At 38.5% G+C, this 13,343-nt stretch overlaps 1 protein-coding gene across 1 annotated transcript in view; it reads right to left on the bottom strand.

The window, feature by feature from the left end:
- Positions 1-1,783: 1,783 nt before the first annotated feature.
- The window catches only part of TBPL2 (TATA-box binding protein like 2), a 31,231-nt gene continuing 19,671 nt past the window's right edge, over positions 1,784-13,343 (bottom strand). Inside the window, exons 6-7 of the mRNA XM_068526731.1 lie at positions 11,499-11,593; positions 1,784-1,860 (exon numbers count right to left, since the gene is read on the bottom strand). Coding sequence (XP_068382832.1) covers positions 1,784-1,860; positions 11,499-11,593 — 172 coding nt within the window. The remainder of the gene's footprint in view (positions 1,861-11,498; positions 11,594-13,343) is intronic.

Below are 13,343 nucleotides of genomic sequence, written 5' to 3'. Positions count from 1 at the left end.
GAACGTGTAAATCAAAGTTGTATCTTTTTGAAAAATAAATTTTAATGTCCAGCATTCGGCCGCTTCTCTGGGCCATATCTTAAAGAATTTGAACTAGGTAGAATTTAACATGGTTAGATGACTCCAAATTTCTTTCTGTGGGGATAAATAGGGTAGGTTGGAGGATTATATCAGAGTAACTAGTGTTTGAATATGCCTGTAAACTACAGAAGAAAAAAAATGAGGCTCATAGGTCAAATGATCAAGACCACTGATTCTCAAGGATTATTTTGGCAGGCTGTAAATTAATGACTGCCCTAAATTCTCTCTCCAGCTAGGGCTTCTCTCCCAAGTTCCATACCCCCAAATTCATAACTGCCTACACTAGGCTTAAAGTAATGTACAGTGACCACCAACAAACTCAGCAATTGGGAAACTGAAATTAAAACTGAACTCTCAGGAATTCCCTGGCAGTCCAGTGGTTAGGACTCCAAGCTCTCACTGCTGAGGGCCACAGTTCGATCCCTAGTCGGGGAACTAAAATCCCACAAGCCTGCACGGTGCCGCCAAAACAAAAACAAAACAAAAAAACCCTGAACTCTCCCTCCCCACAAATGTCTCCTCATCTTAGTGAAAGACAATCACTGCCCACTTGAGAACAAGGGCCACGACTCCTGTTAGCCCATCCCTCCCTGTTAATCTCCACCTCTCCATCAAATGCGGCTGATTCCACAACCTAATTAGGTCTTGAAGCTGAGCTCTTTGCTCCAGCCTCTTACTCTTATCTGGTCTATTTTAATACAATTACATAGGATTATAAAAGTACCCCCCAAAAGCGCAAAATCCCTAAACTGTTTTCAAAATAGACCTTATACTAAACCTGAATGGTTCCTGAAAGTTTAAGATTTATTTTTTTTTTATAGCTTTATGTTTTTTTGTTTTGTTTTTTTTTAATTTTTATTTATTTATTTATTTATTTATGGCTGTGTTGGGTCTTCGTCTCTGTGCGAGGGCTTTCTCCAGCTGTGGCAAGCGGGGGCCACTCTTCATCGCAGTGCGCGGGCCTCTCACTATCGCGGCCTCTCAGGTTGCGGAGCACAGGCTCCAGACGCGCAGGCTCAGTAACTGTGGCTCAGGGGCCTAGTTGCTCCGCGGCATGTGGGATCTTCCCAGACCAGGGCTCGAACCCGTGTCCCCTGCGTTGGCAGGCAGATTCTCAACCACTGCGCCACCAGGGAAGCCCTAAGATTTATTTTTAAGGGAGAGAAATAATTTTCTCTGACCATTTCAAACAAAAGGATGTTTAATTATTTAATTTTTCTTAAGTTTTCAGACTTACATGTTTCATTTGTATTCTGACAGGATCCTTCACAGGCCCGTACCTAATGGCCAGGATCATCTACTCAATATTTAAAAAGGCAAAAAATAGACAATTTTCTATCCTGTTTTATGCAGTTATTTGAAATTTCTATATATTGCTATATATTTTTAGAGAACACATGTTAATGTACTACATCTTTAACAAGAGCAAAGCATTAAATTTTAATGATGTTACAGTATCATTCTAGCAAGGCCCTAAATCCTTCAAATTCTGAAGTAAGTTTACTTTTTCCATTTTAAAAATAACATACATGAGTCATTTTGAAAAAAAGTTTCTTCATTTCTTAGGCATGGTTACTCATACAGAATAACACTTTAATAACTAAAGTCAAAATGTGCATGGAATATCTATAATCCAGCTGTTTCTGTGCTGGGCTTATGCACATATTCAAACCAACATACTGTGAGATGTTGAATGATATACTCAGGTTTTTTTAAAACCCTTTAGAATAGGATAGATGTTTTCAAATGCTTCATAGATCTCAGAACGTTCTTTGGCACCTATGAAGAAATCCAAGTTTACATAATCTTTAAAAACAATACTAAAATTTTCTTAAGACTAAAACTTCATTGTCTTCTCCAGTTACTTTTAATACAATAACATCTCTTTAGGTGTACCTGAGAAGTGACATTTATTCCTGGTAAAGACAAAAGAATTTGGTGACCACAGCTACATTCCCACAAACACATACCCTAGAGCAGAGTTCTCCAGTATCAGTATGTTTTTAGCCTCCTAGGGCATAGTATGAAATATGGAATGTTATCTCTCAGTGTGTCATGAACGTGACCACAGAACATGACCTTCATCAGCACCTATGGGCACTTAGCTACCAGCAAAAGGAACTTACTTTGATCTACTCATGTCTAGTCAACATGCTGATTCCCTAATACTGACTGAGACAAACTATTCTAAAGTTTTAAATTTCAGTATATGGGAAGGGATTATTAGAGGGGAAAATTGTACCATTGTTACCCTTAAAGTTAAGTTTCAAGAGCTCTTTAATTATAACTGCTCTAGGAGTTAAAAATGGATAAAAACGTGAATTAGACAGTCCCCACCCTTGAAAGAGATTATCAGTCAGCCCTACTCATATCTCTCACCACCAACCACCACTACTAACTTTCCCCTTTCAAAGCTATGCAGGCACCTTATGCTAAGGGTTAAGGACCAGTGGTATTTATGTTTATGTGGAACTGTCAGCTAATCGGGAAACTATTATCTGATATTATTGGGCAGGAGGCAAGGAGATTAATGAAAATATAAAAACTGTTAGCATGAAGAAAAATGGAAGTAGTTTAAGTTGGTAAAGACTCGTTCTTGAGAACTATAAACTTAACAGGGAGGAAGGCTCAGTAAGACAGCAGGAATAACCTGTGAGAAGCGGTTATCCGGTTTAAGGATGGGACTAGTGAGAGGGAATTACCAAAATGAGGATCACCAGATTTGAGAAGCAGGTAGAAATCAGGATTCAGAATCCAGGATGAGCTATAATAATTTAAAAAATGGAAAATAGCAAGTGTTGGCAAAGAGACTGAGAAATTGGAACCCTCATACATTGCTGGTGGGAACTTAAAATGGTTCAGCTACTATGGAAAACAGTTTGGCAATTCCTCAAAAATGTGAAAATAAGAATTACCATGTGACCCAGCAAGTTCACTCCTGGGTATCAGGGTATATACCCCCCCAGACTGAAAACAAGTACTCAAACAAATAATAGGCATGTAGACGCATATTCATTGCTGCACTATTCATAATAGCCCCAAAGTGGAAACAACCCAGTGTCTACCAACAGATGAATGTATAAGCAAATTGTGGTAGATACATACAATGTAATATTATACTGCCATAAAAAGGAATCAATACTGATACATACTGCAATTGGATGAACCTCAAAAACATGCTAAGTGAAAGAAGCCAGACATGAAAGGTCACATATTGTATGATTCCATTTATATGAAGTCTCCAGAATAGGTAAATTCACAGAGACAGAATGAAGACTGGTGATTGCCAGGGGCTAGGGTGAGGGAGAAATGGAGAAAAACTGCCTAATGATATGGGACTTTATTTTGGAGTAATGGAAACATTTTGGCACTAGAGGCGGTGGTTGCACAACATTCTGAATGAACTAAATGCCCCTCAATTGTTCATTTTAAAATGGTTAAATTTGTGCTATTTGAATTTCACCTCAATAAATTAAAAAAAATTTAAGAATCAAAAATGAAGTACTTATAAGCCTAAAACCGGGGGGTGGGATAGGTAAGGGCAAAAAGTTACTTATTCATTGCCAAAGAATTTACTCTCTGAGTCTCCACCCTCAAAGATGTGGGGTGGGGAGGAAGGTGAATTATTGACATGGTTAACAGAAACTCTGTACCTCTGAGGTAGGAAAAATCCCTTAAGTCTCAGCAAATTTTAATTATAGCACTAAAATTTTAGTTTCTAAAGAGACTGGTTTTGTAGAAACCAAAAAGTGAGTTGGGGAAGCAGTTAAGTAAAACACTACTATAAAAAGACTCTCTGCCTCTGGTTTGATGGACTTCTTCAGCTTCTGGATACATTTGAACAGAACAACTTTAATTGGGAGACAGTGAAGTATAATAGGTATAGCAAACACACACACATTCACCCAATGCCCCCCTCCCCTAAACTAAGGTTCTTTTTATATTTAATTGAGTAACAGAGTATCTAGGTCCAGCATTTTGGGTAACCATGTACTCCAGGATTTTTTCGTAACACTTAAAAAAAAATCACACCTAAGAGCATTACATTCAAGCCCAAAAGAGTATAGCATTCTGGCATCCCCTAGAGAGTAGAAAACACCCATCACCCAAGACGGAATGGGCGTTGAGAGTGATCATTATTTTATATCATAGAAAAACAACTTTAGACACAAAAGGGCTTTAGGGAAATTATCTAGTACAATTTTTTTATTTCCTGTGTGGGAAAACGACGCCCAAGTAGTTGAAGTTCCCCTGAATCATGAGTATCAGCTGTGAGGGAAGACCTCATGTATCCAGTGTTCCTTCCTTTACACCAAAAGTCATCAAATAAACATTGCCAGGAATTGTAAATCCCAATGAGGGGATTTGGTCAATTTAGTGAAATATTTCCTCACTACAGTATTGGCATAAAAATTTTGAGGAAACCTAAATTGTCCCCATAGTCCTATTAATAATCAATCTATAATCAAACATCCCAATTTGTAGCACCAGACTCCGATTATATATATGACCCTTGTCTTTTAAGCAAAACCTACCAGTCCTTTCCTTCAATAATGATGACCACCACTTTGGGGGATAAACACCATTCCTAACTGTGGCAAATGAGGTAGAAATTCTGTGGCTGGTGCATTGGAGAAAGGACTGGCTTGAGATCAAACCATATGGGCTCAAATGCAAGGTCTACAACTAACTAGGTTTGAAATCACAGGCAGATTGTTTAACTTCTGAGTTTCCATTTCCTTACCTATAAATAAGGACAACAGCCTTCTCACAGGGTTACTATAAGGGTTACATGAGCAAGTTTTTGCAAAAAGTCCTTTGCAAACCATAACATTTAACAAGATCTAAGCCATTTTTATTGTCCTAGAAGAATGTACTTCAGGATTAGGGATGCTGGGATGGCTGGCCCATGTACACATGGCTTATCATTTGGTTCTGTGAGAACCAGTATCACGTAATTTGTCTCCTCCACCAGGGCAGGATTTTTGCCAGATGAGGGGTATGTTATATTTGCTTTGGCATCCTCAGCACCTAAAACAGTAATATGTACCTGGCAGGCACCCAAAGTTTCTTAAATATCTATCACCTGTCGATAAGGTTTGTAAGCTCATCCCTACCCCTTAGCCAGCCCAAATATCACTTTCCAATACTACTTGGATTTTACAATACTATTCTTATACCAAGTCACAACTACACATCTTATTTTTCCAAGTGACAGCATACACGTGTGCACGAAAGTGAAAATCTTACAAATTGCAAAAAAACCCAGCATTTAATCACTCAAGGTATACATTTTACAGTATATACTAAGTCACTATTAGTAGTGGATTCCCAGTAATGATTGCCGGGGATAACCTGTTCTGTCTCTGGCCCACTCACTATTAAGTCTTGCCATTTGTATGCTGCCCTCTGATGTACTCATTTCCAAGAACCACTGACATCTAACTGATTGAGAGTGACCCTTGGTAACAAAGACCCAGCTTCTTCGTCCTTTATGCTGGAAGGAAATAAGTGCGTGAAGTATTTTTCTAAAGCCTCTTTAAACTTCATAAACCTATCATCTGGGCAAGGCATGAGAGCAAAATTTCATCTTTTTGAATGCTAGGGAAAAAAGAAGAAGAGTGGGAGGTAATAACAGCTAACGTTTACACCATGTTTACTGTACGCCAGGCCTTGTTCTTCTGCCTCCTCATAACACTTAGCAGGTAGTTTCTATGGGCACCCGTCTTTTACATATGTGGAAATCAAGGTGGAGAACAAACTCACCCAAGGTCAACACAGCCAATAAATGGTAAAGCTTGGATTCAAACTAGACAATTGGCTTCCAGAGCTCAGCCTCTTAGCTGACACACCTGCTGCCTCTCACCACTAAGAGAGTATTTATCATTCCTTAGCTGACAAGGAGGATTAGGAGGAAGGGGCCCAAAAGACCACACAGGTGTTTTCACAGATATCTAAAGAGTCGGGGGACAGGGTGAGTACGAGAAGATGGTGGGCTCTGAGGCCAGGCATGTGCAGCACGTATAGCTGTTTGACATTGTTAAGGTTACTTGATCTCTCCATTGTCCTCATTTTACAGGTGAGGAGACTGAGATATTAAGTACAGCCTCACAGAGTTAACCAGAACCCACATAAAAGCCCTTACTTAGGGCTTCCCTGGTGGCGCAGTGGTTGAGAATCTGCCTGCCAATGCAGGGGACACGGGTTTGAGCTCTGGGCTGGGAAGATCCCACATGCCGCAGAGCAACTGGGCCCGTGAGCCACAACTACTGAGCCTGAGCGTCTGGAGCCTGTGCTCCGCAACAACAGAGTCCACGATAGTGAGAGGCCTGCGCACCGCGATGAAGAGTGGCCCCCGCCCGCCCCAACTAGAGAAAGCCCTCGCACAGAAACGAAGACCCAACACAGCCAAAAATAAATAAATTAATTAATTTTAAAAAAAAAAAGCCCTTACTTATAGTGCCTGGCACATGAGTGCCCAACATATCTCAACTATTACGTCTCATCTTAGAAGTGAAAGTTGACGTATTTGCTGTTCATTCTATATTGTTGCAGCAGATCCTAGCTATACTATTCATTTTACCATGGTTTGAGAAAAAGCATTGGTCCTAAATGTCACATTAGCCGTAGAAAAGCACCACAGACCTGGAAAAGCAGTGTTAAGCTTGACCCAGGTTCCTTCACTGTTTGCTGTCTGGGACCATGACAAAGTAGGATAGTAGAGCCTCAGCTCACTTAACCATTCATTCAGATGTAGCCTTAGACATGGTGGCTGCAGCTTTGGCACCTCAAGGGAACAAGACAATTTTACAAGGATAAATTATTTTCAAAGACCCTGCAAACGGCATGTGATACAAAAGTTTCAAATTGCCACCCATTTGTTCTATGTGCATTGGTGTTCTACAGCTCCTACCTAGGGGAGAGCTGGGATCCACTATTTAATACAGTGAAATTCAAAGTGTGTTTGTAATTTCAATACTCTAACACTTTCTAGGCAAAAGTTACTTACCCTTGTTGGGACCTTGATTTTAAAACAGCTCTGCAGAGTCTTGCCATGTTGGACTAGACCATGGGAGCCTCTAGGACTCCACTGGATGCTCTACACGACCATCCCCAGCTGAAGTTCTAGAGTCAAGGCTAAAAGGAGGCCTCTTTGGTCCCTTTCCCCAGGTGTACACCCAAAATTGGGTCCTTGAGTTTTAAACCCCCTTGCAGGTGAAAAGAGTCTAGGTAACTAAGGATAAGGAATAAGGAGCATTTGTCTCTAGGTTTGGAGCAAAAGCAACCTAAGCCATGTTGTTCTAGGTAAAGTACTTTAAGACAATATGGCATAAACAGGGGAAAAAAATCTCAGTAGATGGTAATTACTCATATTTCAGTAGTAAGACATTGGCTAGCTTTTACTTCACAATACATATAAGCAGAAATTTGGATTTCAATTAATACATCTCTTTCCGCCTCTCCACAAACGTGATGATCTATGTCTTACAAGAGTGAAGAAATTTAGCTTTGCCTGTTCTTTGGGCTGAACGCATTAACAAATTTTAAGAGAAGTATACTGTATGGTCTTCAGGACTGTGTGTTGACAATCCTTTACTTTTGTGATCTGAAACTTCTAGCAAATGTGCACATGAAAGTTTTTTTTTTTTTTCCTTTTAATTTGGGGTAAGAAAGTTGGTCTGAATTAAGGATATTTAAAGAAACTTGTTCTGGTGTACCTGTAATAGGAACTTAGCCTGTACTTGGCAATTTGCACTTTTAATAAGACAGTTCATAATAATACATAGCACATAGATGAAAGCATCCTTCCAAAGGTCTTGAAGTTTATTCCCTTGAGTAGGGCCTATATTTGCCTCCAATATCTATTCTATTCCATTTATTTTGCAGACTTCTTCCCCTTCCTTCAGAACGTATAGAGGGAAACTTTATGTCAGTCACTAGGAGGTCTTAATTATTCCAGACACTACATTGGTGGCATCTGAGGAATTGCAGCTTTGCTGTATTCAAAAGGCTCTTGAATTCTGAACAGGCTTTCCCCACTTTGAAGACACATTAGTTATTTTTTAGAGAAAAGAAAACTATAAAACTTACTGAGCGTTCTAAAAGAAGACTTAACAACAGATACTCCATGCTTTTGGATGCTGAGTGACAGAAAGTTTCTCAAATTAATTCAGCTAATGCAGAAATCTCAATTGGTTTTAGATGGGGCAAGATGTTATAAAATTTTAAAGTTTATTTGGAAGAATAAATATTTGAGAGGAGCTAATAAAAGAGAAGTAAACTGGGGCTATAAAGAGGGGAATAAAGAGGGGAAACTGGCCCTATCAGATATAGAGACCACTAGAATTAAAGCACATTTATAACCACAATATAGTATAAATATAATAGGATTATCATAGCATATTTCTGGAGCAAAGGCAGGACTGGAGAACAGACCCATAAATAAAAATTAAGGTCAAAAGGAGTCATCACAAATTAATAATGAGGAGAACATGTAGTTTTAAGATGTCTAGCTAGCTGTTTGGGGGTGGGGTATAATCAATTTGGCTCTTGCCATATAAACTTGGTATTCATCCTGGTACAGGAGACTAAAATGTGGAAAAAGTCAGACAAAATAAGGCAAAAATAGTAAACTTCAGTAGAATGGTATGGAAAAGAGTCTCAACCATTTACTTCAAGAATTTTAAAAACCTTCTTTATGTAAAAATAAGTCACCTGGAAAAAGTCACAAATAATTACTTTTGATATTATGGTGAACTCATACAAATCCTTAGTGAAAATAAAAACAAAAATAAACAAATGGTACCTAATTAAACTTAAAAGCTTCTGCACATCAAAGGAAACCATAAACAAAACGAAAAGACAACCCACAGAATGGGAGAAAATATTGCAAACAAAGCGACCGACAAGGGATTAATCTCCAAAATATACAAACAGCTCATGCAGCTCTATGTCAAAAAAAAACAAACAACCCGATCAAAAAATGGGCAGAAGATCTAAACAGACATTTCTCCAAAGAAGACATACAGATGGCCAAAAGCACATAAAAAGATGCTCAACATCACTAATTATCAGAGAAATGCAAATCAAAACTACAATGAAGTATCACCTCACACCGGTCAGAATGGCCATCATCAAAGTCTACAAACAATAAATGCTGGAGAGGGTGTGGAGACAAGGGAGCCCTCATACACTGTTGGTGGGAATGTAAATTGGTACAACCACTATGTAGAACAGTATGGAGGTTCCTTAAACTAAAAATAGAACTAACATATGACCCAGCAATCCCACTCCTGGGCATATATCCAGAGAAAACCATAATTAAAAAAGATGGGCTTCCCTGGTGGCGCAGTGGTTGAGAGTCTGCCTGCTAGTGCGGGGGACACGGGTTCGAGCCCTGGTCTGGGAGGATCCCACATGCCACGGAGTGGCTGGGCCCGTGGGCCACAACTGCTGAGCCTGCGCGTCTGGAGCCTGTGCCCCGCAACAGGAGGGGCCGCGATAGTGAGAGGCCCATGCACCGCGATGAAGAGCGGTCCCCGCACCGCGATGAGGAGTGGCCCCCGCTTGCCGCAACTAGAGAAAGCCCTCGCATGAACCGAAGACCCAACACAGCCAAAAATAAATAAATAAATAAATAAAGTAGCTATAAAATTAAAAAAAAAAAGATAATGTACCCCGCCAATGTTCACTGCAGCACTATTTACAATAGCCAAGACACGGAAGCAACCTAAATGTCCATCGACAGAGGAATGGATAAAGATGATGTAGTACATAAATACAATGGAATATTACACGGCCATAAAAAAGAATGAAATAATGCCATTTGAAGCAACATGGATGGACCTAGAGATTATCATACTAAGTGAAGTAAGTCAGACAGAAAAGGATAAATATCATATAACACTCATATGTAGAATCTAATTTTACAAAAATGATACAAATGAACTTATTTACAAAACAGAAACAGACTTACAGATATCAAAAACAAACTTATGGTTACCAAAGGGGAAATGTGGGGGGTAGGGATAAATCAGGAGCTTGGGATGAACATATGCACATTACTATGCATAAGATAGATAACCAACAAGGACCAAGGTATAGCACAAGGAACTCTACTCAATATTCTGTGATATCCTATATGAGAAAAGAATCTGAAAAAGAATGAATATATGTATATGTATAACTGAATCACTTTGCTGTACATCTGAAACTAACACAACATTGTAAATCAACTAGACTCCAATAAAATTTTTAAAAATTAAAAAATTAAAACAATGAAGACATTTTTAAAAAACTAAGTAGACAAGAAAGGAATAAGTTATATACACACTATTTACAAAAGATAAAATGCTATTTACAGGATATGTTGAAAAGTGATCAATTTCTAGTTCTGAGTACCAGTGAGGTTAAAGCAGTGAGATCACTTTCACTTATGTAGTTAAAGTTTTCTTTTGTACATTTTTGTTTTGAATGCTGATGAGGTTCGTAAAAGATACTTAAGAGACATTGCTGGTAGGAATGTAAATATGATACAGGAGAACTGTATTGTATTGATGTAACCATTTTTAAAACAATTTAGTAATTTGTACTAAGAACCTTAAAAATGGTCCAATCCTTAAACAAAAGTTCCATTTCTGAGCATTTACACTAATAAAATGATCCCACACATAAAAACAGCCAAAGTTTTGTGTCATTTATAAGCAGCAAAGAAACAGCATATAAACACCTGACAATGGGAGAATAAGTTTGATGCAACAACATGTTAGAATGGAGGTCGGGAAACTTGGGTCTGCTGGCCAAACCTAGTCTGCTGCCTGATTTTTGTATAGCCTGTGAGCTAAGAGTGATTTTTATATTTTAAATGGTTGGGGGAAAAAAAAAAAAGAAGAAGAGGAAGAAAATTACTTGATATATGTAAATTAAACGAATTACATTAAAATAACACCTCAGAGCCTTTTCCTTTATGTGATGTCTACGGCTATTTTCACAATAAAATGACAGGGTTCAGTTGTTGTGACAGAGGCCCTACCGCCCACGAAACCTAAAACATTTTGTATTTACCCCTTTGCAGAAAAAGATTTGTTGATCTTTCTGTTGGAACACTGTTCAGCCGTTAAAAGCCTTCATTAAGAGTTTGTAAAAATGAGTTAAGCTACATATGTTATAATGTTAAAAGGCAGGATGTAAAGATGAATATACATATCAAAGTGACATAAAAACATGGAAAAAAGTTATACTGTTTGACTATTGGGACCAATGGATGAAGCCATCTTTCTTTCTACTTTTCATTTTTCTCCCAGGTATTCTAAAATACCAAGAATTGCTTTATAATAGTGAACAAAGCTATTTAAAAGGTAAAGCAAAGCACACACATAGCTATTGAATTTTATGAAAGTCAGAATCTTAGAACTTACCTGTCAACACAACTTTTCCAGATACAAAGATAAGCAACACAATTCGTGGTTTTACCATTCTGTAAATAAGGCCAGGGAACAGTTCAGGTTCATAACTGTTAAGATATAAAAGAAAAAAGTTAAAAATAGCACTATTCAACTACTTTCTCATAATATTCGAGACCCAGTACCCACAAGCAGTTTTCAAAAGCTGTTTTACCAAAAACCTTTTGACCATCTTGATAAAAGCAGTCTTGAGTGGCCTAGGTAATTTCTGTGGCAGTCAAGAATAGAATTCATTTTTGGTCATAATATTTTTCCAAGTGAAAGTCATTTCACTTGGAAATGAAATTAAAATTAGAAATTAAGCTATAGATCAAGGTAACTTAGGACATCAGATCTAATGTTTTAAGATCTTGTTAGTTAAATGTTCTCCATCTGTCAAAAAAAGTCTATCAATAAAAATACATAACACATTTTCCAAATTTTCCAAGTTCCACAATAATGAGCACATTTTCTATGTATTTATAAACTGCTAAAGTTAACATTTTTAGTGGATAGAACCTAAAAAAATTTCTAGACCACTGTAACTTGTCTTTGGACAGATGCTGTATAAAGAAAGAAGACTAAACCATCCCAAGTTTTAAAAATTCAGGATTTGTTCCTATACATAGTAACTCACTCATATTTACTACTAAATGTAAGCTGGTTTCTCTGAGGAACAAAGGATGATTGGGCTAAGAACTGCTTCCCCACACTCCACCACAGAGAAGAGGAGAGATTCCTAGAAAGGCCTGAGGAGCTTACAAAAAAGAAGTCAATAGTTAAGAAGAAGTTGATTAAATAAAACTATTCTCAAAACAATGGCTAATGGAGATATAAGAAAATGAAGAAAGCTGAGAAATGGAGCACTATATAAAATACACATGAATTTTTGCACTTAAAGGGTGAATCCAGGTCACATAGAAAAACTCCATTCCATTCTGCAATGAATAAGACCCATACCACAGCAGATGTGAAACTTCTTATTAGCACCAGCAAGATGTATCACAGTGGTGAGGCTACCTATCTGAAGTATGTGGAGGTCATTATGGGTGGACATGTCTTCCTGGGACATCACGCTATCTTACTGCAGAAAGCCTGTCAGGACTTCTACCCATGAACCACTTCTGGACACTGGGGACACAATGATAGTAGCTGGAGCCCTGGGAAACTTCTATGGGAACTACAAGGTTTGAGCCAAGAAAGTGAAGTCTGGGGCACAGAAGAAATATTTCCATCTAATCTTCCAGCCAAATCTTACGACACTAAAAGGGAAAAGAGAAAATAAAAGTCTTTTGTATGTAAATACCTGTAAACTTCCCTAGACTGGGAAAGGAAACAGACATCTAGGTCCAAGAAGCACAGAGACTTCCAAAGAGGATCAACCCAAGAGGACCACACCAAGACACACTGTAATTAAAATGGCAAGAACTGGGACTTCCCTGGTGGTCCAGTGGTTAAGAATCTGCCTTCCAGTACAGGGGATGTGGGTTTAATCCCTGGCCAGGGAACTAAGATTCCACATGCTCTGGGGCAACTAAGCCCACGCACTGCAACTAGAGAGGGCTTGTGCCGCAACTACTGTGTCCATGCGCTGCAACTACTGAGCCCATGCACTCTGGAGCCCGCATGCCACAACTAGAGAAAAGCCCACGCACCACAACAAAAGATCCCGTGTGCCACAACGAAGATCCTGTGTGCTGCAACTAAGACCTGATGCAGCAAAATAAATACATAAATAAATATTTTTTTAAATGGCAAAAATTAAAGATAAAGAGAATATTAAAAGCAGCAAGGGAAAAGCAACAAGTTACACAGAAGGGA

This window comes from Eschrichtius robustus, chromosome 1 (assembly GCF_028021215.1).
Source record: "Eschrichtius robustus isolate mEscRob2 chromosome 1, mEscRob2.pri, whole genome shotgun sequence".
Lineage (NCBI taxonomy): Eukaryota > Metazoa > Chordata > Mammalia > Artiodactyla > Eschrichtiidae > Eschrichtius > Eschrichtius robustus.
Note: the sequence above shows the minus strand (reverse complement) of the source record. Positions and strands in the feature narration are given on the sequence as shown.